This window comes from Haemaphysalis longicornis, unplaced genomic scaffold, assembly GCF_048455015.1.
Source record: "Haemaphysalis longicornis isolate Haplotype H1 unplaced genomic scaffold, Haemaphysalis longicornis Haplotype H1 scaffold_1, whole genome shotgun sequence".
Classification (NCBI taxonomy): Eukaryota; Metazoa; Arthropoda; class Arachnida; order Ixodida; family Ixodidae; genus Haemaphysalis; species Haemaphysalis longicornis.
Window position 1 is genome coordinate 350,608,040 of NW_027526203.1, and position 27,730 is coordinate 350,635,769.

General features: G+C 45.9%; 1 protein-coding gene across 1 annotated transcript in view; it reads left to right on the forward strand.

Moving 5' to 3' along the window:
- Positions 1–27,730, forward strand: part of LOC144154339 (importin-4-like) — a 90,522-nt gene that overhangs the window by 54,101 nt on the left and 8,691 nt on the right. The window contains exons 19-24 of the mRNA XM_077685840.1: positions 283–394; positions 8,609–8,730; positions 14,842–15,089; positions 21,284–21,477; positions 25,175–25,354; positions 25,861–26,072. Of these exons, the coding sequence (XP_077541966.1) occupies positions 283–394; positions 8,609–8,730; positions 14,842–15,089; positions 21,284–21,477; positions 25,175–25,354; positions 25,861–26,072 (1,068 nt within the window). The remainder of the gene's footprint in view (positions 1–282; positions 395–8,608; positions 8,731–14,841; positions 15,090–21,283; positions 21,478–25,174; positions 25,355–25,860; positions 26,073–27,730) is intronic.

Here is a 27,730-nt window from a genome sequence, read left to right on the forward strand (position 1 = left end):
CCTCCCCCAGACAAGCTGTTAGGCCTTCTGTTCCCAGGAGATCCTCTATATTGGTGTAGTTTTGCTATATAACACAGATACCATAATTGTAAGCATTCATGCATGTTTGCTTGACGACCGAGCGTTGTTACGTAGAATAAAGTGCTGCTGCGGGGGACTGTGACACTTGCAGGACTGAATGCACTGCTCTTCACAAGTTCGGTTAATCGTGTTTCCATACTTATCTATGCGAGTTCTTGCTACCCTGTACCTGTGCACAGTACCACCTCTATTTCTGTTCAGGTATGGGATGCTTGCATCTGTCTCTTCTGTGCTGAAAGCTGACATGACTCAGTACTTGGAACCCATCCTGGATCACATGTTCACATCCTTGAAGTCCACAGAAGGTGTTGTGGTAAGTTGTGACTGATCAGTCGGAGTCTCATATTTTGAACTCAGCGAGGTGAATAAAATAAAATAAAATGCTGGAATGATCGCTTAGCAGGTTTAACTCTTTCGTGACCGCGGGAAAATTGGCCAATTTCTAGGGGTCCAAGAAAACATTTTTTTTTTCTGCTAAAAAAACAGGAACACAAAATGCAAATTATTTAATGCCCTTTCCAATAACACCAGTTTTTTAAGTGTTTTAATGCATCATAGTTAGGAAAAAAGTATATCAAAATCAAAATTTTTGTCAAGTTGTTGAAGAAAATGATAAAAAAGGAGTTGGGTATAATAAATCACCGGTAGTAGAAAAAATTAATTTTTTAATGGGCAGCAACTACAGAGGTTAGGAGGCGCGAATTAGTCGAGGGCTCGGCCTCATTTTTGACCACCTGGAGCTTTTTACGTGCACCGAAATTTTAAAACATCCCCAGCTTTCTGGCTCGCGCCTAGTTCAGCCATCGGCCACCAGGCGATCAGGAATGAGCGTAACTCAATTGGCAGCGATTTTTTTCAGCCCGATAAGTTAGAATATAAATTTTGTAGGGAAACAGTTCAAAAACACGCCTAGAAAAAATGACGACTTAAACGGAACAGTTTGTCAGATAAAAAAAAAAGTTAACACGCGTGGTGGTTGTGCCATGTGGTGAAGCCCAACCTCCATTTCAAAATGTGCAATTTCAAGTGGTTTCCTAAAAGAAATGTGGCGGTTTGACATTATCAGAGGCACCAATTTGCCCCCGCGTACTGTAAAACATCTTGTCAATCACTGACTTTGCATTTACAGCCAGCACAGTATTTGGGACAAGCACGCGATGCGGAAAAACTTGCATGAAGTTGAAAATTAAACTCTGTGGTTGATGCTTGTTGACATTCACTGTCAGTTATCTCTCAAAACATAAAGTTGCTCTTCATCATCTTCTGACTCGCTGTTGTAGCCTTGCTTGCAGGAATGAGGTGCGATGCGCTAGAATCGTGCCCTACAAACTTTGGCCGAGTAGCGGCTGTGCAATAAAAAAGATCAGCACTACAAGCCTCCTGCATTGCAGTGCCACCTAACAGTTCTGAAATGAAACATTACAAAACTTATTGGAGACTCCGTCCGAATGGACAGTTCAACTAAGAAGCAACACTAAATCCCCGGAGATACCTTCGTATGGAAACGGAACTGACAAGCGAACAGCTGGCGGTGTGCAAGGCCAGTTTGAAGCGCTCTCCTCGTCGAAACAGATATCTGACGACTGGGTGTTATCTTTTGACTTGCATTGGAAGTTCTTATCACAGAAATCGGGTTAGGGCTGGGTGAAATCAGGAGCGGCATGCTTTTTTCGAGATCAGTCTCGAAAGCTCAAGGCACCATGGCAGGTAGGCTTGAAGTTGGGTAACTGTGTATTAGCACCAGATATGAATTTCGCGATGCAGAAACACAACTGAAACTGTTGTAATCTGTTCGCGAATGGTTCTGGGGTAAGTAGAACTACAACACAACTTAAATCAACGTGCGCAAAGGCAATAAAACTGCCTAAAATCATAAGTAGCTTTGCAAACAGGCACTGCTTGACAGTTTCAGCGGATTTCAGAGATTATTACTGTCAGAGTGCAAACCTGATGTTGATTCACCATTCGTGTCCTGATAACAAAATCCAAACGTTGATGCAGAGTAATTGAGTAGCATGCATTCTTCGTTGGTAGCAGTGACGCGCGATGACCGCGCCCTTTTTTCACACCCAGGTGATGCAAACGTGTGTCAAAAATCAAGTTTTTGTTGCAAAAATGGAACCAAAACTGATTTTAAAAGGGCATTTTTTGAGCTACCTTCAAGTAGCTTTACTTGTTCCAGCAGCGCCTGGAATTATAAAAATGGGCTCCCAAGGTGTCTTTCAAAGTTAACGATTTTGAATAGGCACAATCACAGAAGAGATAATCTGCAAATCACCAATAAAACTGATAAAGGCACTTCAGTGTCCCCTTAGATTGCTATAGCGGCTCTAAAGTTGGGTTGGTAGCAGTTATTCTAGTGGATTTATACCTCTGTTGCACGGGCACCTTAACGGCCTTTAACAAAACGGCAGTTGGCCATTAGGCGAAGTTACGCGGCGATCGGCGCCAACGGATGTCACTAGTCTCCCTCCGCTGGTTTTCCTCTGTTCCGTGGGCAGATAGGCAAGATGGCTGCGCCCAGAAACGTGTCCTTGCTGAAGGCAAGCGCGCTGCCGTGAAAACGCTTTGTGTGGGCACCATCGCTGACGCATTTGTTAATTAACCTGTGATAGGACAGCGGTGCTGCAGTTAGTACAAGTGATGCATCGTGAATTGGGATGTTTCACCACGTCGAAACCGCAACAAACGCAGCTATTTGCAACGCCGTGGTTTGGATTGGATCGGCTAATAAGGTTATCCCATACTGTTACAAAAAATTGTTGAGAAAAGTAAAAAAAAAAAAAAAAGAAACACGCCGTGCAGCATGCTCGCAGAAAATAGAGAAAAAATTTTTTGTAGTTCACCGCGTAAAATTTGGAGTCACAGGATAAATCATCCAAACGAAACTGAACACCACCAAGTGCCGTGTGAGCGCGTCAGCCACCACTGTTCAGTTCACACGGCCATTACGGGATTCAACTGCCGTTTGTGTTAACAGCTGTTGCACGTGCCTGTGTAACGGGGGCATCAGATACTGCGGTCGGTTGCCCATGTGCCATCCTGGTTCAGAGAGACAGCTGAACCAGTGTCAACCAGTGGATCACCTTACCACTTTGCTGCCAGTAACGAGCTAACTCGTCATGAAGTATTTGTGGGGTGGTTATATTGTGCAGTATACTAAACAAGCCAAACAGGTTACCGTGCAAACATTTTTTTTTTCTCCCTTGGGAGATAAAAACAGTATACAAAAACCCTTGTTTATTGGCATCAACTTCAAGACTGCATGGGGCACTTTGTGTTTACTTTGCAGGCTGCCATGAAGCACAGAACTTTTCTTTACCAGGGGTGAGACAGCTGTGCATCTTGCGCAGTTTTAATACAAATTTGTTTTCCTACGCCAGGCTGCTCCAAAAGCTTGAAAATTGCAGAAATTGCGCCGAACTGCTCCAAAGCAGTCCGAGAGCCAAGGATTTTATCGCTCCCGTCAGTTTCAGTGGGACATTACTGGGCACCGCCATATTGGTGTGGTGAAGATTGGAAAACATGGCCGCTGGGTGAAGCAGTTGCTCGTGTTTGAGTAAGAGTGCTCTTTGCTGATTTCTACCGTGGTTTTGGTTATGGGGGTGGCTGTGTTTACATTTAGTCGTTTGATCTGTTGAGGGAAGTTGCGAGACTCTAAAGACGGGAGTTCATCAAAAACAACGAGGTGCCCGCGAATTCGCCGTGTTTCGGCCTTGAGTGTGAGGCACGGGGCGTGCTTGAAGTGAAATTTCGGACTCATTGTGATGTTATAAAACGCTGAGTTATTGCTGCCTTTGACAGCGATCTTGCGAGTGGCGGGAATGGGACGATTGACACTGCACAAGTGGTGGTGCAGGCTACATTGGCGCAAAATGTTCAAGCAGTGTCTGATAGCAGGACGGGCTATTATTGCACGCTAGTAATAATGGTTCATCTACCTGAAGTGAAATTTAATGCCAAAAGGGAGGTGGCTAAACATACCGTCACTCAAATTGCGATCGTAGTGAACGTGCACCTTGGAGATTGAAATGGTAGGTGGGGTGCGACGACTGTCACCTCACCTTGCGCAACTTTTGCCGTGGCTCTACACTTTTGTGTAAAGCTGCGTCTGGGATTATGAAAATAGTCATTTTGGCATCCACATGATAATATAAATGCCTCTTAGTTTTTCAATTCGATATTTTCAACTGCACTCCACGCTATCTATGCATATATAGCCTAATAAATTTGTGAAAAGGTAGGGCAGCTCGTACCTTTTGATACTCTGGTAGAAATAACTTTATTGAAAGGCTGTTTCAGTGTTATGTGCGTTTAAAAATAATTGAAAAGTGCACTCCCCTCCCTCAAGTTGCCAAAAATTTGATTTTTAGGCTCCTAAGTTGACACGATAAATGTTGTTGTTCTGCTCCAAATCAAGGTTCTTCTGTTCCCAAATCTGATTCAGCTGTCTCAGCCCTGCTTTACACTGTTCTTTTTTATATTTTTCCAGCAAGGATAAGTCAAGCAAAGCAATATTTTTGTAACATTTATTTCAAAATAAATGTGAGGTTCTTTGTGTTTGTCAGTGGAACAGTAGGGAAAAACCTGCTTATTTTATTTTTCAAATAGTACAGTCAAACTTTGATGTAACAAACTTCAATGTAACAAAACCCCTAATGTAATGAACCACATAATTTTTTTTAAATTTTAAGTGTATGCGCACCATGTATTTTTCACCTTCTGCATTACAGAGTCCTGTTCGCCAAAATTTCAATGTAACGAAGTTTCATGGACAACTAGGCACGAAATTTTGGTTGCAGAAGTAGATTTTTGGAGATGCAAGCACTGAAATGGGGTCTCGATAAAACAACAGCGACACGGTCCGCCCAATGCCACAGTGCAGCGAGACATGGAGTCCGTGAGCAAGCTCCTTGCCTACAAGCTCCTTGCCTACACACTGCGTATGACGTCGCCACCGCTTCATGCTGCCGCTTTGTCTTTCGTTCAAGTTCGCTCATGCTTGTTGGGTTCCATCATTCCAGCAAGTGCACGGCAAAGCATTTGAGGGTCTTTATGAGCCTTGTGTGCGTTTTTTCACGGCCACATGTGCAATTGCTCGCAGACGCCGGCTTCTTCCTCGGTCAGAAAGTGACTTGCACCGCATCATCGCCTCCTGTATTTTTACAATGCCAAACGTATCGCGCGCTTCCAAATGGGAGTGAGTGGTACGCCTGCAGTGCCCACATGTCGGAAGGTGGGGCCCCGAGCTGAACCAGGATCATGTAACCGTAACTGAATTCGAGAGTGGCTTGTGCCTGGTTGCCAAGGCAACCGATGTTTGAGATTGTCAAAGTAAAGGTGCTCGCGCCAGCGCTAGAATAGAAAGCTCAGAGCCGCAGCGGAGCATGTTTTGCCAACATTGCCACTCTCCACCACGCGTCGCCCCAAACTGAACTGGTCATATGACTGAAGCGCTGGGTACCGATTGGGGGAGAGTGACTGGAGTAGAAGGAGAGGGCTTGGTTGGCCGGTCCGGGCTGATGCGTTTGGCATTGTAAAAATACAGGAGGCGATGGCCACACGCAGCAGTGGGAGGAGCCTGCCGGCTTGAGCGAATGGGGATGCGCGTACCCTATGGCGGGGAGCTTCGAACTGCTTGGGGATGCCGTCTGGTTGCGCCAGAGACGATTAGGCTTACCACCGCAGAGGATGTTTAATGGGTGCTTTCCTAAGCACCGCGAATGTCGTTTTACAGTGCAAAGTTCGCCCACATTATCAACTTCTCACCCGCGTGAACAACTTCGTTTGCTGCTCGTGTAGCGTTTCAGCGAGCGGTTCGAAGCGGTCGCTGGAGCTACCTGCATTGTGCGGGTGGTCTCCTTCACGGCTGTGTCAGTGCGCCTCTGGCTCGTGAGGCACATTTTTGGGTGAAGAAAATACTCCATGCAGTTCATGCTTATGCTTGTGTTGACGATTAAGCTCTGGCAGAAACAAACAGAGTGCCAGCCATGTATACACACCACGTTTCGGTTTGCAGGAACCGCTTTACGCGCTGGCAGAAACAAACAGAGCGCCAGCCATGTATACACACCACGTTTCTGTTTGCAGGAACCGCTTTACGCGGTTAAAGCACGAGACACATGCACGACTAGAGCATGCAATTGGCATGCGACTGATCGTTATGGCTGATTGTTAGGACCGGTTTTGGCGTACGCTGGTCGGAGGACTGACGAGCTAGATGCAGTTGTACCATCATTGCGACCATTGTGCGGCCGCAACCAATGAGACCCCGAAAATGTTGTCATAATGACGTCACTGCAAGTTTCTTTCAAAGCCTCGGGGAAGTGCTAGTGGCAGTTCCCAGTATTTTGTAAGGAGCAGCTCTCTGCCACTGCTGCCGACCTGCATGCTCTCCCCCAACAATACAAACACCTGGTAGATACATGTTGCCAGCGATGCTAACAGCATGGACGAGCGCTATTGTCACTCCTTTTAAGGGGGGACACTGGTCTTAAAACAATTTCTTTTAATTTTCAAGTGAACTCTGTGAAACTTGTCAGTCTTGCTGCTTTTTTCCCACTGATTTCAAATATGCCAGTATTTTTTCAGTTGGTCAATTAGTTCCCAAGATAATTAGAGATAATTAGCCATTTTTGCCCCCACAATTAACAAAACAGTGTTGGTCACAAAACTGTAATCTTTATATTTTCCATTACTATGAACCCTGCTGAATGCAATCTTGGAAACAGTTTTTTGATGCATCGCTTGGAACTAATTTTACAGCTCATTAAACTTCGGTGTTTGAAATGGGCACTGAAAATGGTTCCTTGCCACTGGTGCTACCGAAGTTTAATGAGCCGTAAAATTAGTTCCAAGCGGTGCATCAAAAAACTGTTTCCAAGATTGCATTCAGCAGGGTTCATAGTAATGGAAAATATAAAGATTACAGTTTTGTGAGCAACACTGTTTTGTTAATTGTTGGGGCAAAATGGCTAATTATCTCTAATTATCTTGGTAACTAATTGACCAACTGAAAAAATACTGGCATATTTGAAATCAGTGGGAAAAAAGCAGCAAGACTGACAAGTTTCACAGAGTTTGCTTGAAAATAAAAGAAGTTGTTTTAAGACCAGTGTCCCCCCTTAACCACGAATTTCTATGTAGCAAAGTAAATTATGAATTTTACCAACTTCGTTACATTGAAGTTTGACTGTAATAAAAAAGGGCATGGTCATTCCTCTGGAGTCAAAATTTTCAGAAGAAAAAGAAACTGTTTGAAATGGGTGATATAATAAAATTGCTCCCCTGCCCCTTTTTTTTCCTTTCTTTGGGATTTGTTTTCTGTTCAGTTCGCCTAAATTTTTTACAGGAAATAAGCAGATCGGATGCTCAGCAATGGTGAAAGCAATTAGTCGCAGCTACTGCATGAAACTAATTGAATGTAATATGAAACAGCATGCAAAGGCAGAGAGCTGTTGCTGGAAGCATGGCGGATAGAATGCAGCCAGTTCTGCAAGTCAAGAAAAGTCAAATTGGGAATCTGAAAATGTGCTCACTTCTGATAGAAACGTTACACCTGGCCATAATATTAAGGGGTAAATGGTTGATTGCCAACAAGTATGCAACATTGATGCAGTCTCCCAGACACAAAATGCATTCATGCAAGCTTTTGGTACAAGCTGGGTGATCTGACGTCACCGAATGAGGCTTTGCTCATGTGCAGTTGGGGTGAGGGGTGCGAAGTTGTGTGCCCTGTTGGTGCAATTTTAACCATGCCCCAAAGTATGCGCATTTTGTTTTTGTGCCACCGGTATTCTGCTTACAATGTTGCCACACCTAGCTCACTGAAACCACTCTTTGGTTGTAGTGGCATTAGCTGCAGCCATTAGCGAAGGGTATAAGTGCTGAAAGTCACGTAAGGCAGTGCACTCAGCAGTAGATGCAGACCCAACAGCTTCCCATTGAAGGGAGACTAGATTTATGTTACTTGGGTCAGAGGTGGCTCTCTTCTGGTATTTGAAGAGAAGTGGCAAAACCAAGCTGGTTGCCACTAATCAGTAAGTAAGTTAGTTAATTTAGTAAGTTAAGTAAGTTAATTTATGGCCACCATTTCCGTCGGGACTCTGCAACCATCACTCCGTTCGAGGTGATGGTACGTCTTATCAGAAAAAATATGTGCAACTGCATGTTACAAACATTGTCACCAGAGGGTAAGGGTCACATACTGTAGTGTCTGTTTCTTTTACTGCTGAGGTGGGCATTGATGGCATATTGAAACATTATTCGTTCCTATCCTGGGCCCCAAAGTCATGCTTTGCACTGAGTAAGCACAACAGTGGGGCATAAATGGTAGCCTGTATGTTTTATCTGCATAAAATTAGGAAATTTGTGTATGACAAATTGTAATTAAAAGTTACATGATAGGGCTGCCTTTCTTGCAACTTTGCAGTGTTTGAGCTTGTGTTCAAGCTTTCCCGTGATAGTGACATTTGCTGCCAAGGGGTAAAAAAAATCTACCATGGGACATGATTCATTCCTACTGCAGGCACGGTCTCCAGACGGTGACACTGGCTTCGAACTTTTCGATGACCTTGAAGACAGTGACGATGAGGCAGCTGAGGAGATCCTCTCTGACCACATCTCAGAGTGCGGCATGGACGACGAGGGGTCAGTATGTGCCTGTGTTCATAGCTGTGCCAGCACTCCCTTTTATGTGGCACAGCGCGGAGCACTGTTTTCTGTGACTTATTTGCTTTTTTTTTTTTTTTTTCTGTGCACAACAGCAGATGAATGAGAGGTGCTTCTTTTTTAGGTTTCAACATTTTTAGGGGGAGACGCGGATCTCAGAATCCTGAAATTCGGCCAAAAAATGGTTTTTTAAAATTGCCAATTTCAGAAAGTAGAGCTATTTTTCTCCCGGTCAGCAAAATATCCAGACCCAGGAATACGTATGTGAGCCATAATATCAACTTTATCACCAAGGACCGCTAAAATCGGCCAAGATTTGGCGCGAAAATAGCAATTTTTCGACGACCCGCCGCTTACGTTCTACATGCGCTATGGCGTCTATCTTGGTCTCGTTTGAAGGTGCGTCTTTTCATTTTCAATTCCCCGCCAGAATCGCTTTGTTTCATCCATTGGTTGCGAGTGAAACCGCGTTGGAAAAAAGACTGAACGAGCCACCCAATTCGGACAGCTTATCGTGAGAACGGGGCCGAGACAAAGGTAGGCTTAGCGCCCCCGCGGGCTGCCGAGACGATAGCATACAGCTTATCGTGAGAACGGGGCCGAGACAAAGGTAGGCTTAGCGCCCCCGCGGGCTGCCGAGACGATAGCATTAGTGGTATGATTACGCCTGTCGCTGCACTATGGTGCATCTATCTTTAGATCAGCAGCAAATAGCTAGAAAAGAAATGATAGTGGAGGGTGCCGCTTGCCAACGGCGCAAGGGAAGTGTATTCGTTCCGTTCACAATGCCGCGACGGGTTGGCCGCATTCCGGCGCCCGCTTCCTCGTCAGCAGGTTATTATATAGATGAGTGATTTGAGAATGATAAGTGTTCGCGCTGTGCACAACATGCGATGGTGACGTGATATACGAGTAGATTAAATCGAAAACATGGTTATCCCACCTAGCCAAGCGCATGCACGTCACAGAAGTGTGGTGCGTTCCGTTACCAGCCCCTTCGTTGCAACTCATTTCATGCGATGCAAATCGCCCCGGAGCCGATTTGACTGTAACAAATCAAGCAGTAACATAACAAAATAAATGTTTACAACTGTGGTGCACGATTGACACCTCAGCCTTCGTCGCCAAAGATTGACGGCGCGCTGCCAACAGCATCAAAATTGAAGCAACGTTCTGGATTTGCTTTTGTTCAGCTTTTCTGCCAAGTGCCATCTGTATACAGAGTATTTCATATTTTCCCATCAACTGATTTCAGCGAACTTGGTATGCTCATGTTTAGCGAAAAACTAGCTACATTCTAGAGTTTTTTTTTTTCACATGCTCAATAGATAAAAACGGTCACTTCAGCTATGATTTTCTCAGCTTCCCTTTTTTTTTTTTTTTAATGTGCCTAGCTTTACAGGCGTTTTCAGTTTTTTTTTTTTTTTTTTTTTTTAAGGATTCTACAAACGTTACACCGTTGAATTTGGGATGAAATGAACTGCATGCTGATGCTATTTTAATTGGCTCAATGTGCCTCAAATAAATGTTATGATTAATAATATGAGCTCATTAAGTTTTCTGAGACCTGTACTTGTTATAATTAGACTAATTTTATCCAATCAACCATCTTTACAGGAATATAAATAGCATCAGCATGCATGGCAGGTCTTCAATTACACATCCATACCATTTATTTTTATAAAACGAATAAAAATTGCCCCTTAAAGGGCTGGTGAAGAGGTTTTCAAGAAAATTTTGTTGGGGACATTACATTATGGTTTTCTTGACGCTGAATTCGAAAAACATGTTTATTTTATGTGTAAATACACCCAAACCATCTTTTTTTGTCAAAATAAACGACCCCTGCCCGGGGGCGCGGTCAGAGCCCTGGCTGCCTTTCGCGATTGGCCGGCGGCTGATGACATCATATTCGGAAGTGCCGGTGCTGCGGTGACCGCTCGGTCTGAAGGTCTCATTCTGTTCCCGTTCAGATAGGGGCCAGAAGGTCCTCAGGTGAATGGGGGGCTCACACAATTTTTCCTTAGAATAGGAGAGCCTGAAGGAAGTATTAACGCAACAAGTTCGCCCGTGGCGAGCTTTAGAAAGGGGTCCTCCCCCAACAGCTCATGGCAGACTTCTGTTTTTCGGGTGCAGCGCTAGTCAATTCCTAGCACAATTTTTCAACACGCCATCATCCCCTTCCTCGAATGTGGAACTTTGTTTTTACATTCGGACAGGCAGCAGCGGGCGATGCGGCCGCCGCCGGTCACCGCGTCGCACCGGGTCGCTGCTCGGCCGGTCAGTGGAACGTGGCATTGCTGCACATATGCAGTTTTAGAATAGGGAACCGAACGTTGGTAGCCCCCTAAATGGTAGAGGAACCCTAACGCAGCATGCTGGTCCCTGACGAGCTTTAGAAGAACGCCTTCCCCAACAGCTCCAGCTGGCTTGGGTTGCACGGATCGCCTCGGATGTTGGGAACTTTAGGCTTAGCACCGAGGCAGATATTTGGTTGCTGCTATCTCCATAATTGCGAATGACTACTTAGCACAGTTTTTCACCACACTATCAACCCCTTTCTCGAATGTGGAACCTTATTTTCACATTGAAAGTAGGGGTGTGCGAATATCAATTTTTTAATTTCGAAGCGAATACGAATAATGAAAACAAAGTTCGAATCGAATCGAATATTTTTCGAATACGAATACTTGTTTTTTGTAAAATTAAAGTTTTCACCATCTAGAAACACAAAAACTGCACAACAAATCCCATAAAGTAAAATTAGGAATTGCACAGTACCATTGCACTCAACAGGTTAAGGTCTGCACTCACTTAAATGTTATCATGAAGAAAGGTTAACTGCTCGACATGTTCGGGGAGCAGTGAGCGCCTGCTCGTCACGACTCTACCAGATACAGTTGAACCTCGTTATAAGAGACACTGATGTAAGAGACAAATGGGTATAAGAGACACTATTCACCCGCATGGTTGGCTGCCCTATCTCTCCCATTAAATCGACCTCTTTTATAACAGACATCGGATGTAGAAGATTTGGTTATAAGGGACAAGTTATCCTTGAAGTTTAATCAATAATCTCGCTTGTAACAGACATTTTAACTTCAGACACAGTGCCACCAGTCACTAATTGCAGTTGCTTCCATCCTGGAAGCACAGGTGGACGACAGACACCTGCAGTCGCTATTTATTATAACTTCAGCAAACACAAAGTGGTTCAGTCAGCTATGAAATGACAATGAGAAGCCCTGCCAATGAAAATGCAACTTACAGAAGTGGTTGAAGCTTACTGCCGTCCATTGAATGGAGCACGATCGCACATGCGGGCTCTCCCACTCGCGTAGCTCCCAATCAAGAAGCACTGCAGATGTTGAGTCCTGCAAGCGTAATGAATAGCCTGAGCACACAGCGGAAGAAGCTGTGCGCTCTGGCTATTGATCAGGCTTGTGAACTCAACATCTACGATTCATCTTCCACAAACAAGGAAAGGAAAAAAAGCTTGTAGAATTGGTTGTAAAAAACAGTGTAAATACAGTCATGAAGCAAAGAAAGTTTCATAAATGCTTGGGCCAAACATTAATTAGAATGAATCTTTTTCAACATGCTGTAGCGTTCTTTTGAGCTTATTTGAGTCATACGGTGCCCACATTGAACTATGGGTTGATCAGTTGGTAAAAACATGGCACCCTGCTTATAAGAGACATCTTATATAAGAGACAGAAACTGCTCCCCGGTACGTGTCTCTTATAAAGGGGTTCAACTGTACCGAAAACAGCCACTCACTTGAGACACTAGTGGCCGGCATCCGTACACATTACCGCGCGCTGATACAGTAAAATCTCGATGATACTAATCTTGCGGGACCGCGAAAAATATCCGTATCATCCGAAATTCGTATGAACCAACACAGACCAAAAAATTGAGCGCTGAAAAAAGTTTTCGTTTATTTCTTTTTCTTGCTTTCGCGTCAGGAAATTCTTGATTTTTTTCTGCTTTTTTTAACCCCCATGTCGCAAAGCAGTCCTTTCTGGAGCACGGAAAGCTTCGCGCTCATCTCCTCACTCGCGATGCCCAAGTGGCCCAAGCTCGCTACACGCCGCAACAGTTAAGCGTGAACCGCATGGTGCGTTCTTGCACGCGATATCGCTCACCTCGGCTTTGCGCACGCTGTATTTTCACGCCTGCATCGACGATTTCGCGCCCGCGCCTACCTCGGTCAGAAAATGACGCACGACGCGCGCGGCAGAATGGAGGAGCCTGACGACTTGCGAAGCGATCGAGACAGCCGGCTTGGCTCCGCCGGAGATGGTTAGGCTTAGCACCCCCACAAATATTTCATGGGCGCTTTCACTAGCGGTGGGGATGATGTTAGTACCGTTTTCGCATTTATTATCAGCTCCTTTACCGCACAAGCAACTTCGTGTCTCCCTTGAGCCTTATTTTAAAGAGTGGTTAGAAGCGGGCGCTCCAGTTCCCGCGCCGCTTCACGGCCGGAGCCGCCGCCATGTTGCCGCCGCCGGCCGCGCCGCGCGCAGCTTGCGGGTGGTTTCGCGGCGGTGTCAGCGCACGTGGGGCGTGCGCGGCGCGTTTTCGTGAGCAGAAAACAACAGCCCGGCCATTTCTGGAGAAAGAGTGACAAACAGGGGAGAGAGAGCCGTCACTTGCTCGATCGGCAGTCGGGTGGCCTCGCCTGCTCGTTCGTACCCGCCGGGCCGCGCAGGTCCGTTCGTACAGCCGAAATTTTTTACATTGCAAACAATGCAATTTCGCCGAAACTTTTCGGAAATTCGTATCACCCAGAATCGTATAATCGAGATTCCACTGTAACTACGAATAAACACCGATACAGTCTGCGAAAGCACGTATCGTTCGCCGTGTATATGCTTCGCAACTTTGCTGTTGAGACACGTCCTGATTTTTTTTTTTTTTTTAGTTTTAGTTTTAGTTTTGGATGGTTCGAATATTTCGAACAATAAAAGTGCCGTTCGAATCGAATTGAATACCAAAAAATTCGAATCGAATATTCGAAGTTTCGAATATTCGCACACCCCTAATTGAAAGTCATTCTTGCACGCAGATAACGCCATCCATCGGCCTCTCGCCAGATCTCGTACTTGGGCAGGTTCATTTGCTGCCGTTGACGAGCCTCCGCGACCAGTCGGCGCTCCACATCGCGATACAAATTAGATCACCTCTTTCAAAATCACCTTGGAGGACAATCCCTAGCACAATTTTTCACGTTTTACATGTTTTAGCACAATTTTGCATGTTTACCTTGCTTTTCGCGACGGCCTTGATTCTGGACGGCAGCGAAGAGCGGTCGCTGCCGCGGCATGTGTGGTGCGAGCTGTTTCATGTGCCGTACGGGCATGCACGGCCGGCAAGTGTGCGGAGCGCTTCCGCGCGCAGAAAACGCTTCATGCTTTCCAGCTTCCTTCATTTCTTCTTAAAATCTAGCTATTCAGCTAAGCTGTCGTCACAACCAACAACATTGACCGGGAGAACGAGCAAGAAGTTCGGGAAGCCCAGAGCGCTGCGGTCCCACAAATTTTCTAATCCCCTTATAATAATGGATCAGGAACTTGGGATACCTGCGTATTTGCAGGGCGTCGGGTCAACTTTATCAATGGTTACTGCTGTCCCCAAGCTAAAAATGCCGAAAAAAAAGTTTATAGGCATAGACTGACCAATGTAATAATTGTAAAAATAGTTTTACCCGGTTTTAAAAGCGCTTCAGTAGCCCTTTAACGGCCTGTAAGAAATTACTGAATTAGGCCCCGGTGTTTCCTTTATAACTTAAAAAGTAATTATGCCACTTGAAAACTAATTACATATTTGAAATGAGGACGACAAGTGGTTTTCATTATCACAGAACAATTAATAAAAAAGTTCTTTTTAAGATCACCGTCTCCCCTTAAGCCTCTTTTAGAACTTCACTTGATGTAGTTGAAGCATCTCTTTCTTTACTTGCATAATCAGGGATGTTGTCTGTAAATGTGCCCTTAATTGTGGGCGATGCAGAGCTCAGTGGTGATTGTGAAAGTAGAAAACTGGCACCTAGCTCTCATTGACCTCATCGTTCGTTGGTGGCAGGTACGCTGTCGAGAATGCATACCTGGAGGAGAAGGAGGACACGTGTGCAGCCCTGGCAGAGCTCGCCGAGAACGTGGGGCCTGCCTTCGTGCCTTACCTCGACCGCTGCTTCGATGAGGTGTCCAGGATGGCCGACTACCCGGCGCCAGATGTCCAGAAGGCGGGACTCACCTGCCTGGGCCAGCTGACGGTGGTGCTGTTCAAGAGCGCCACCCAGGTCGGGGGGGAGAGCGAGGCCACCATCACTGGTGAGTGGGGGAGAGGGCATCTGGAAGGCTGCAATATGCAAGTTTGGATTAGCCGCTGTCGTTGTACATTGTCAACGCGCCTTTCCAAACTGTAGCTGTTTTGCACTTGGTATAAGCAATTGGGAACCTATGTACAAAGATAACCTAATTGAAGGGACAGTAAAGTGTGGGAACATCTTGGCCTACATCAGTAGATTGCAGTGCCGGGAATACAGAGGTACCATTCGTAGCAGTATCAGTGTTTTATCGACTAAAAAATGCCATAAATTTGAAAGCAGGAGTAGCCACCCCCTATATTTTACTGCACTGAAATTTTCAACTGCACGAGCAGTGAGTGGCAAAATGTGACTGATTGAGTTAAAAATATAATCAGTGAGGCAGGAATTTATAAATGTAAAATCAGTGTGCTGTATCTCTCTGAATATAAGTTTGTTGCACATAATTCTCAGATTTCAAGTCACCCTTTTCATTGTGGCAGCTGTAGGAGCATAGTTGGTTTTAGTCTTGCACTTACTGCGTCTGCTCCCACCCTGCAAGGGTCACTGCAGATCTTAAGCGCCAAGCAGCATTAGTACAACACTTTTTGGGGGAAGGGGGGGGGAATTTGAGGCTGTGTCCCCACTGGGTCAAGTTTGCTTCTGGCCTTGCACGCACTAGGACTTAGTTTAATGTCTGTCCACGCAAATATCATACCATTGCTGCTAGTCACATGCTTAGGAACAGTTTTACACAGTGCACCCCTGTTACATTGAACATGTCAGAACTGAAACTTTGCTATACCAGGTATTGTACCGTGCATTAGAACACACTAAGAATCCAGGACTGGGTGCTTGTACTTTGAGGGCCTTCCACATGAGAATTTTTCTACATTTTTCCCTCTTGAGCAAGCACTATTACCATTCAAGAGGTGTAAGAGGGGGTTTTACAAGGTAGCGGCTGTCTCCAAGCTAATGATGCGTCTACCACATGTCTTTTTGCTGCACTTTTATCGCTCAAAGCAAGGAGTGCTTGCGTTACCATGTTTGTCTCAACAAGCATTCAAGAACTGTCACGGTTGCACAAAGGCTGATAAATAGCTTCTGTTTAAAGCAAGCATCTGTCGCTGTTTACCTCAGTGGGTGGCTGACACCTGGGAAGCTATCTTTGAAGTGATAATGGCAGTATCATTCAAGAGAGGCTATATTTCAAACCCTGGGCCATGCAGGGGACTACAAACATTGGGAATGTAAGAGCAACAAAGTCCATTCTTATGTATATTCTAAGGCTGCAGTGGGTGAATGTATTCTGGCTATGAATGAATGTCTTTGTTGACCTGCTCTGCGCTGTCTTGAAAGGTGAAGAAGGAAATTTTTAACTTCCTGGGCCATTTCTGTTGGCTTGAATTGGGCAGCATTCTTCTTTTTATTTCGTGGATCCTCCAACTGCACCCTCACCACGTAATCGTGACCGCCTTTTAAACGAATACCCTATGTACAGTTGTGGGAGCATTTGTTGAGTACCTTTTTTTTTTAATGCATATTTTGCCTTTAAACAGTGTCATACAGGTTTTCTTAGTACCACTTACAGCAAGCTTTGTTTCAGTTTCGATTTTCTTCAAGTATTTTGCTTTGTTGCACAGGTACAATAGCAATATCTAGTGTGAGCAACACAAGAGCTATGGTTCCTTTTTACTTCTGGCATCTATGGTACAACAAACCGGCGGCAAGAGTCAAATCACTTGGCAAGCCAACTACATGACCAGTCTGGCTGTCAGGTTTGCTGATCACCTTGCCGAAGAATTGCACTGGCATTCCCTACACATTCTCTTGGTGGCAGCACCGCCCTGGCTTGACCGACGCTTTGTAGGCAGTGCCCCTCTGCATGTTCCGTGACATGGTCTTCCACATCGCGGAAAAATGGAAGCAAAGCAAAGAAAGAAGCTCCAGTGGCAGTTATGATTCTAGACAAACAATGCATGATCCATTGTCGAATAAAAGCTGGAAGAGCTGCAAAAGGTACTTAAAGTTGCGACAAAAAGGGTCAGTTTTGAAAAAGCGGGAATTAAGGTTTATCGCAAACAAACATACTGCATAAAACAAAACCGTTTTCGGAAACTGTTCAGGTATTTTTGCAGCACTGGTTAGTCACCTGCACACACAATCGCCTTCATTTTCTTGACACCCCCACCCACACACACACGCGCACGCACGCGCGCGAAATGTGTGGTTTGTTTGGCTTTTGACAGGGCTCAGGGCTACCTTGAAATTTCAAAGGTTGGGTAAATATGGGTTCAGAGCTATCTGATGACCTGCAGAGGGGAAACCATGCTTACAAGCTCTCTCAATTATTGTGTAGATTTACAAGCTTGGTTCTCACATGTTTTTTCATGCTATGCACATTACATACTTCACAGAGGCATCCTGGCCTCCCTGCAAGAGCAAGTGCAGTTAAACCTCGTTATAACGAGACGGGCTATAACGAAATAATGGATATAACGAACAAATCGTAATTCCCCTTGAAAGTCCCCATAGAAACCAATGTATGTAAAACCTCGTTTTAACGAGGTAAAATTTCTCTGTTACGGGATATAACGAACAAATTTCGTTCAGAAATTGAATTTTGAGCTAATTTTACAACAGTGCGCAACGCGGATTTGAGACAGTGCGCGACGCGGCAACTGTATTAGCAGTTCAAAACTCCCGCCACGCGCAAAGCTGGATGGCGCGCCATGCGGACGCTGCGCCCGCGAAGCCCCCACCCTCCTCTCGCTGCGCGCGGCATGCAGAGAATGGGGCCCTTCGATTTACAGTCTCGGACTCACCGCGGGCTCCCCGAGAAGCAGTCCGACATTCGATTTTCCCACGTATCCCTATGGCTTTAGGGAATCAGCGAACTATCCGCGGAAGAACCCCAATCATGGAAGAAAGAAAACGCACACGGCGCGCGCGGTTGCGTCGCCTTTCTCTCTCTCTCTCTCCCCCCCCCCCTCCTCCCGTGTTCGTATCGCCGACGTCGCTGCGTAGTTTATCGTACTGCCCGCGTGATTACGCGAGTGTGACAGGCGGTAAGCGAAAGCGAAAGACTATCACGCTTGAACAAGAGACGGCTATGATAAAAGCCGTCGCATCGGGCGCGAAGGAAGGTTAGGTGCACTCCATAGTAAGGTGGCAAGAGACTGACGTGCGGACGAATACGCTGTCCACCATCGTGAGCAACCCAGAGTCCATTGTCAGCGCTGTTGCACGTGGCTTGAAAAGAAGCGCTAAGGACAGCGTCGGAGGCATTAGATGCGGTGGACGTGCTGCGTCGATACTTCGGCGCGCACGAGGGCGGCGAAGATGGCGTGAACGTAGTGGCCGCAGCTGAGGGAGCCATCGCTCGCATCAGGAAGGTGCATCAACGTCCAGTTACGGACTTCTTCGTAGCCAAGTCTGTTTGAAATAAGAGTTTTGAACTGCAATAAAGTAGGTTCGTGACTTTTCTTTTTTACCTCCGGAATGTGTTTATTTTACTAACTACTGCCGTGCAGCAAGATGCTATTTCGCCAACTTTTTGTTTTAGGTAACTACAATGCATAATATTTGCAGTAAATGTCGGCTACAGCTATAACGAAATATTGGCTGTAACGAGCAAATCGCGGCGCCCCTTCAATTTCGTTATAACGAGGTTTAACTGTAAACATAGCAGTACAATTTCTTCAACGGTGTGCACTAGCATGAAACATGGTTGGCATGGAATTTACAGGGGTGAGACAGCTGCGCATATTGTGCAGTTTTGATACCAATTTGCTTTCCTGCGCCAGGCTGCTCCAAAAGCTTGGAAATGGCGAAAATTGCGCCAGCTGCTCCAAAACAGTCTGAGAGCCAAGGATTTTAAGGCTGCTGTGAGTTTCAGTGAGGAGAATGCTTACTGATGGCGTAATTTTCTAGCACCCCCAAGGTGATGCTGTTTGCAAAGGTTTAATTGATTGATCATTCAATAAGAAACCAATATAAGATTGTCCCCGAGATGGTTTTTTCGAAAGTCACAATATGGGGTTGCACATGTTATTATTATATTCTGTGCGTTTTTAAAGTTTTTACATCGAAAACCTTTTGCACAGTCCTGTAGAAAAAATACTTCTGTGTACTGAGCTGGCAAACTACTTGTGCCAGTTGATGAAAAAATGCCAACTTTCAGAGCACCGGATATTGGGAACAACATAATGGGGCGCCACCATCTTGGTGTGGTGAAGATTGGAAAACATGGCCACCGGGCGAAGCAGTTGCTCGTGGTTCTGGCAGAGTGCTCTTTGCTGATTTCTACCCTGGTTTTGGTTTTGGGGGTGGCTGTGTTTACATTTAGTAGTTTGATCTGTTGCGGGAAGTTGCATGACTCCAAAGACTGGAGTTCATCAAAAACGACGAGGTGCCCGTGAATTCGCCGTGTTTCGGCCTTGAGTGTGAGGTGCGGGGCGTGCTTGAAGTGAAATTTCGGACTCATTGCGGGGTTATAAAACACTAAGTTATTGCTGCCCTTGGCAGCAATCTTGCGAGCGGCGGGAATGGGACAATCGACACTGCACAAGGGGTGGCGCAGGCTACATTGCCGCAAAATGTTCAAGCAGTGTCCGATAGCGGGACGGGCTATTATTGCACGCTAGTAATAATGGTTCATCTACCTGAAGTGAAATTTAATGCCAAAAGGAAGATGGCTGAACATACCAACGTCACTCAAATTGTGATCGTAGTGAACGTGCACCTTGGGGATTGAAATGGGAGGGCTGGGGGGGGTGCGAATTTGTCGCTTCGCTTTCCGCAACTTTTGCCGTGGCTCTACACTTGTGTGTAAAGCCAAGTCTGTAATTACAAAAATAATAATTTCGGCATTCACGTGATAATACAAATGGTTCACGATTGCTTAGTTTTCCGATTCGATATTTGCAACGGCACCCCACGCTATCTATGCATAGAGCCTAAGAATTTAAAAATGGTTTGTATAAAGGTAGGGCAGTTTGTACCTTGTGATACTCTGGTAGAAAGAAACTTTATTGAAAGGCTGTTCCAGTGTTATGTACGTTCAAAACCGATTAAAAAGTGCACTTTTCCCCTTGAGTTGCCAAAAATTTGTTTTTTTAGGCTCCTAAGGGGTCTAATAAATGTCGTTCTTCTGCTCCAAAATCGAGATTTCGCTGCTCCAAAAACTGCTCCCAAATCTGGTTCAGTTGTCTCACCCCTTAATTTATCATAAGCTTAATTCTATTTTATGTTCAGGTTAGCTTGGTTCAACTTTTGAGGGCTGTTTCTCACAAAACAAGTGTTTTGGTGGGCAGGTGGGAGTGTTCTAGCACTTACGTAGGCCTGTCAACTTTTTTTATTGCATATGGACTCAAATACATAACATTGCAAGGGATTTAAATACGTTCACTAGGTTGGATATTTTGGCATCACTGACTTAGCTAAGGTTTTTAGATGGGCGCAGGTTCTTAGCTGATAGTGAACAAATCAATAATTGTGCATTCCTTCTTGCCTAGAATGGTGTGCAAGTTACGGTTATTTTACCCGCCGGGCACTGGCTCAGTGGCTAAGGCGTTGTGCTGCTGAGCCCAAAGACGTGGGTTTTATCCCGGCCACAGTGGCTGCTTTTCTGGCGGAGACGAGCAAAAACTCCTGTGTGTCAAGATTTCACTGCACATTAAAGATCCCCCAGGTGGTCAAAATTAATCCAAAACCATCCACTAAAGTGCTCCTCATGGTTCAGGTGTAGGTTCGGCGTGTTAGACCAATCAAGTTATGGTGATTTTGTCAGTTCAAGCTATTTGGGTGGCAACATGATGGTAAGAACTGGGGTGACCGTAGCAGTAGTAGTGGCTGTGATACAGCAGATTTTTGCTGTTATTTTGAATCGAGAGTGTTTTAAGAAGTCATTTTATTTGGGAAACCATTCGGGTAAACCTGTTTTCGTGGTGTATTGCAAATTCCATTGTGAACTGAAACGGGTTACTTAAGGTTGCGGTGCTATTTTGTGAGGAAAAACTTGCTTAAAGTGATGTAGCGTCTGAAAGAAAAAAGCATTGTAGTGCCACACTAATGTTTTTTGCTATCTTTGTTGGATGGGTGAAACTAAAAGGAGGAGGTGCAGAATTCTGGTGCGCATATACACTGGCTTCATGAGCTCTTGGCTTCGTCTTATTCCCTTTCCCTCCCCTCCCCCTCTCTTTCTTTTCTTCCTTGCAGAAGTGGCCAGAACGACTGACATGCTCATTCCCAAACTTGTAAATGTGTGTCGCACAGAGCAAGAACGGGAGGTTGTGCTTGCAGCCCTCGAGACTTTGGCACTCCTTATAAATGAGCTCAAGAGTGCCGCATTTCAGGATTCGCAGCACATCAACACTGTAGTCAGCTTGGTGAAGGATGCCTTCAACAACAAGGTGCTTTTCTTGTCAATCGCTCCATTCAATTTTAAAACTGCAGCAACACGGTGCCTCTTTTGCAGATTGCTGAAAAATAGTTTTCTGTGGTAAGCGCGGCGCCAAGATCTTAGTCTTCACAGAAAGATAGGTTGATGTTGTCAGTAAGTTTGAGTACTTGCTTCTCTTGGGCAAGTTCGGATATTTTGTTTGAGTGGAAAAAATTGTTTTGAGTACGTGTGAGCATTTCTTATAATTGAGGGAGGGTTGTACAAATTGTGCCATGCAGACAGTACTGCTGTATGTTGCACCAAATGTTGTTATTAAATAATTGCAGTGTAGCTGTGTCACAGCAACGGTAATCGAGAAGGATGCCAAAAATAAAATCCTCATTATTTTACCGTGCAATTGGTAATGCAGTGATACTTTTAAGTTTTTAATCATCATCACGGAAAGACTTCAGTAAATTCAAGCAATAACATACCTATCTTTCAGTCATTATCCGCGGCATCAGCACCTCCTTATCAAGAAGGAATATTTCTCATGGTGTCGCAGAACTCTGAACTTTGGCATTTTTGTCATCTTTCTAAAAAAATGGCGTAAATAAAAAGAAAAGAATTCTTGCTAGAGCATGACAAAGTTGTCCATGATTTGGAAGTGCTTCGGCAAAGCAGTACATAGGCTTTGTTACTTAGACGTTCATCGTGTCTTTTTTTTTTTTGGTGGTGTTTACCTGAAGCCAAAAGATAATGGCCACTGTAAAGGCTCCATCTTTGCATCCTCCACGTGTGTGAACCAGACGCCGGTAGTGCCTGATCGTGTTTTGGAGGTGGTTTTAGGCACTCAAAGTGCGATATAGCTGATGCCTAGTTTACTGTAAATGTCTCACATTATGCGCGAGTTTTAGGTGGAACATTTTTTCTGGCTAATGCAGGGGGGGACTTCCTATATGCGAGTTTATTAAAACAAGGTTCAGCTGAGTGTCTTCAAGTATCGGTGTTTTTTGAACTTTGAAATACTTCAAAAATATTTGAACTTTTTGAACCCTTCTATTCGATTTGATCCCGAATTGAATACAGTCCAGCCCGCTTATAACGAACACATCAGGAAATGGAAATCGGTTCGTTATAATTGTTTTTCGCTATATCTGAACATAAAATATAGGTAGGCAAAGGGTAACTGGAAATGAAGATGTGTTCTTTATAGCTGGGATTATATTAAAACCGGGCTCACTATAAGTGGGCTATATTGTGTTGCATTATGTGCTTCAACAAATGAAAGTTTCGAGTCTTTGAGCACCTCTACTGCATACAGAAAGATTGCACAAGTTTACCCGCTGCGGTGGCTCAGTGGCTATGGCGTTGTACTGCTGAGCGCGAGGTCGTGTGTTTGATTCCCGGCTGCGGCGGCCGCTTTTTTGATGGAGGCGAAAAGCAAAAACGCCCGTGTGTACGAGGTTTCAGCGCACGTTAAAGATCCCCAGTAGGTCAAAATTAATCCGGAGCGCCTCATCGGCGTGCCTCATCGCCTGCGTTGCGTCGGCGCATTAAACCCTACAACCAACCAAGATTGCACAAGTTGCACAAGTTGTACAAGTCTCAAATGCCCACGGCTGCGTAGGCTGCATCATAAAATGTCCTTGCTGAAAGATGTGTGGAGGGTGAACTGACGCATTTTCATGAAGTGTGCTCGGCTTGTCCCAGATTTCTCTAACCCTTGGTTACTTTATTTCGCCACAGCCCACATAATATAGGCATGGTGGTAGCATTTCGGCTGGCGTACCCGCAAATTTTCCCGCCATTTTTGCTGGGGGCTACCTTAGTTGCCAGACCAGGACTGCCCACTGTTGATTAGCTCGCATCATACATTCTCGGGTACTATAAACGTATTGGGGCCCGTAAAGGCCACGGATCTGTCAGCCCGCTGTGGTTACAAACACTTGCATGCTCGCGCCACAAACTCGAGCTAGAGCCCAAGTTCGTTTTTTTTTTTTTTTTTTTTTTTTTTTTTTTTTTTTTTTTTTTTCCGCTTTGTTCCCACGGGAGGTTCTACAAACGTATTGGGGCCCGTAAAGGCCGGGGATCTGTCAGTCCGCTCTGGTTGCAAACCCCTGCGCGCTCGCGCCGCGGCTCGGGGCCGGGTGAACCCGCAAATTTTCCCGCCATTTTTTCGCGGGGCTGCCATGGTTGCCACACCAGGACTCGCCAGGTTGCCACACCATACGTTTGTAGTACCTCCCGTGGGAACGAAGCGAAAAAAAAAAAAACGAACCCGGGCTCGAGCCGGCGCGAGCGCGCAAGTGTTTGTAACCAGAGCGGGCTGACAGATCCGTGGCCTTTACGGGCCCCAATACGTTCGTAGTACCCGCGAATGTATGATGCGAGCTAATCAACAGTGGGAAGTCCTGGTCTGGAAACCAAGGTAGCCCCGCGAAAAAATGGCGGGAAAATTTGCGGGTACGCCAGCCGAAATGCTACCGGCATGGTGCAGTGCAAGGTAAAGCCAACTACGAGCTGACTTGCTTAATAGTTTGGCTTGCTTATTCTGTGTGTTCTGTATAACCCTCCAAGATTGTACATCTCTAATGCAATTGGGTAGGGCCCTTCACTTTTTGCGGTGAAACATTACAAATTCTGCGATTCTAGATAGGGGAATCTGCAAAATTCCGCGACAACATTGAAAAGACATCAGGTACGTGTAACAGTTCATTTATTAGACACTTCAGACTCCCAACATGCTAGATTTCATTTACGACTGAAGGAAGCTGTTGCGGCTGAGCATCTGATGATGCTTTGTGCTTTCTTCACCAAGAGAATGGCGCTTGTTATACACGATGTCACCATAGCGACTGAATGACTTTTCTGCGTCAACAGAGTTGATTGGCACCGACAGGTATTTAAGGGCAGTGGAAGAAAGTGTTGGAGTCAGGTGTTCCATCCCAGCCCAGAAAGCCAGGACATCAAAATCTTCACCTGGCTTTTCTTGTTTAGAAAGAAATTGGGCCACTAGTCACTAGACTTGAGGTCTTGGGCAGACTTCAGGACACTTGCCATTCAGCAGCTAGGGCTATAAATCCAGGAACGGCCCCAAACTCTGATCTCTTCTCTGAGAGACACCCAACTTGCTGGGGATCCAAGCACCTCACACTCTTGAACTTCCAAGTGTCAGAGTTCTCCACGTATACTAGCGCCTTGCTAGCCGCTTTACTCATTGCACCCTTCATTTGTTTGCAATCTGACCGACCTTGTCGTGTGCAATGTTCTCTTTCTGTGGCTATGGCCACGCCCCTTGATTCGGGTGGAGGCTGCACCACCTAGCCACTTTTATTATTTGATAAGGTAGGAATACGCAGATGCGAATTTAAATTTTCAAAAGTAAAAATGTTGCAGACAATTATAGAAAGTATTTTGCTATTGCTAATCGAAAATACCACTTTTTCGCCACATTTCACCGAATATATTGTTTTGGGGACGTAGCGCCACACTTTTAACGGTTTTTTTGGAATTCCACGAAAACACTTCAATTCCACGATTTTTCGCGGAATTGCGGAATCGCAGAAAGCTAGGGGCTCTAAATTTGGGTAACAACAACATTCGATGACCTGCAGCCTTTGACATCTGCCACAAAAGTGTCGGCAGTTGCTTGAAGGTGCCTGCTCCAAGACCGGCGGCCGTTAGTCTCATAGTTTAGCCCCTTGCCTTGTTTCTCTTCCTGACAGCTGGCCTCCCAGGATCCGGACAGTGATGGGGAGGATGCAGAAGAGCGGGAAGAAGCAGAGTACGATGGCCTGCTTATCCAAATGGCCGGAGACCTGGTTCCAGCCTTGGCCAAAGCACTCCCAGCTGAGAGGTTTGCACCCTACATGGCGGGGTTGCTGCCACTCTTTATGGGCAAGCTGGTGAGAGATGTGTTGTTGTGTCCAGTGGGCTCTTAGTGACGCTGGTCGGGAGTGGGGTGGAAGTGGTTATTGTGAGCCTGCTCCTTATTCTGCTAGGTCTCCTCCATGTGGAGTTGCTTGTTATGCCTCTCGTGTCACTGGGGGATGCCACCATTTCTGATGGGGAGTGGGATCAGTCTTTCGCATCAGATGTGCCACATCGACAACTGTCTTTCACTCCAGAAAATCTCAATCTTCTTACCCCAAGCAATGCATTCTACATTTTGCGGCTACCTTCTGAAAATAACCGACAGTGCGCCATTTCTTTTGTAGGGATTATTTTTATTATTATTATTATTATTCCAAAACATGTCATTTGGTTCAGCTTGCTGGTTATTGACAGCGTTTGATTTTGTGCTGCTGCGGGGTGCTTCCCCTGGCTACCGTCGGGGCGGCAGACGCAGCAGCAGAGAGGGGTGGAGCCAGTGGCGGGACCTCATGGCCCGCCCGTTTGTGCCTTTGTGCAGAAGAAGCAGAGCAGCACGACGGACAAGTCCTACGCCATCGGCACGCTAGCCGAGGTGGTGCAGGGCTTGGGCCAGGCAGGCGTGGGGCCCTTCTGCCGACCTCTGCTCCAGGTGTTCCTCAGTGGCATGCGCGACCGGGACAGTGAAGTACGCAGCAATGCAGTTTTTGGCCTCGGCCTCCTCATCCAGAATGCGCCCGACATCCTGGCACCGTATCCTTTCTTCCCTGCTCTCAACGATCTTTAGCGGGGCTGCTGCTGTTTCGCATCTGTTTTGCGCTGTCAGTGTGAACTACCTCCAGGCACTTAACGGAGCTTAGCAGGCTTCCCTGGGACCAACATGCTTGAGAACCCCTGGTATAGGGGATAATTTGATATAAGCAAGCTAAGGAATTGGACGTCGTAAAAGCACATAGTGTTTTTAAAAACACTTTATTGGTGAAACTGCCTTACTTTCGCATGAAATAATCCTGTATCTTCTGCTTGAACAACCTCCCTGCTTGAGAAAGTACACACTTCTCCACATAGTCTAAATCGCGAGACACATGGGCGATTGGTGCATGCGATTCACATGCGGCTGATCGTTACGACTGATCGTTAGTACCGGTTTTGGCGTCGTTCGCTGGTCGGACGAGGCTCGTGACGTGCGACTGGCGAGCCAGATGCAGTCGTGCCATTGTTGCAATCGTCGTGAGGCCACAACCACAGCCAATGTGAAAAGTTTCAAAGCCCCGAGGAGGCACCAGTGGCAATTTTGAGTATTTTGTGCGGAGCAACTCTCCGCCACTGCTGCCGCCGACCCATGCGCTCTCTGCCTGGTAGATAGATGTTGCCAGCGGTACCTATAGCATGGACAAGCGGAATCATGGGTGGTAAATGTTCCCACACCGCTGTACTGAACATATGAAAATGCAATGTATAACATAATAGCACTATTCATTTTCACTTCAAGTTGATGTTTTGTTTTCCTCTCCGAATTCTTTTGCACGTATCTAAATCGGCCTTACTGCACCTAAAGAGGGAGGCAACCATGTAGCAAAAACAGTGGATGGAGCGGCGCCGACGACGCATCGCACACTCGCATTGGACCACGTGTCTCAAATTCACGCGTACGACTAGTCGTGGCGTTCGTTGTAACGATCAGTTGCATGCAAATTGCATGCACCAATCGTCCATGTGTCTCGCGCTTAAAGGGTCGGAGCAGTTGAGGCCGCTATTTTTCACCATTTGTGAAGCGCTGGAGTAGTGCGAGTGCACCAATCACTTCGCTGGTCGTGGGCAAGGGATCGTCGTTGCTTTCCCTGTTCTGCCAGCTTTCACTTGTGCTTGGTACGACATCAGCAATGTAGTCTTCCAAACTTTTCCAAGGTCGTGACACCATCATCCACACTCACAAACTTGCCAACCGTTGATCCAGAAATGGCGTCCCGAAAGTCTGACAGCCTGCTCCACTCTTCGGCAACAGCAGCAGTGGCTTCGTTGCAGTCCTCAGGATTTTCAGTCATCACCAGCATGCACAAGCCGGGCAATTTGAAGCAAATTTGGGCGGTTTCTTTAGTAACATCTGCCCAGAACTTGCTTCAACAAAATGTTTTCTGGAATCTCGTGCCTGGAGGGGACTTCATACCTCTCACCAAGTTCGACTTAATTTGCAATTGCCAGCTTCAAGGCGAAAGGCAAATTTGGCCGCTTCGCGCTAGCTAGAGCCACTAAATAAGCCTCTATTTAGTGACACTAGCACTAGCCACCACAGCTACTCTTCCGGAAAAGCCCTCAAAGCTCGAACAAGGCAAACACAACGATCGTGGCGTGATAAAGGCGGGTGTCGGTGAGGCTGGAACGCACTCATCGCCGCGCTCTCTCGTCAGCAG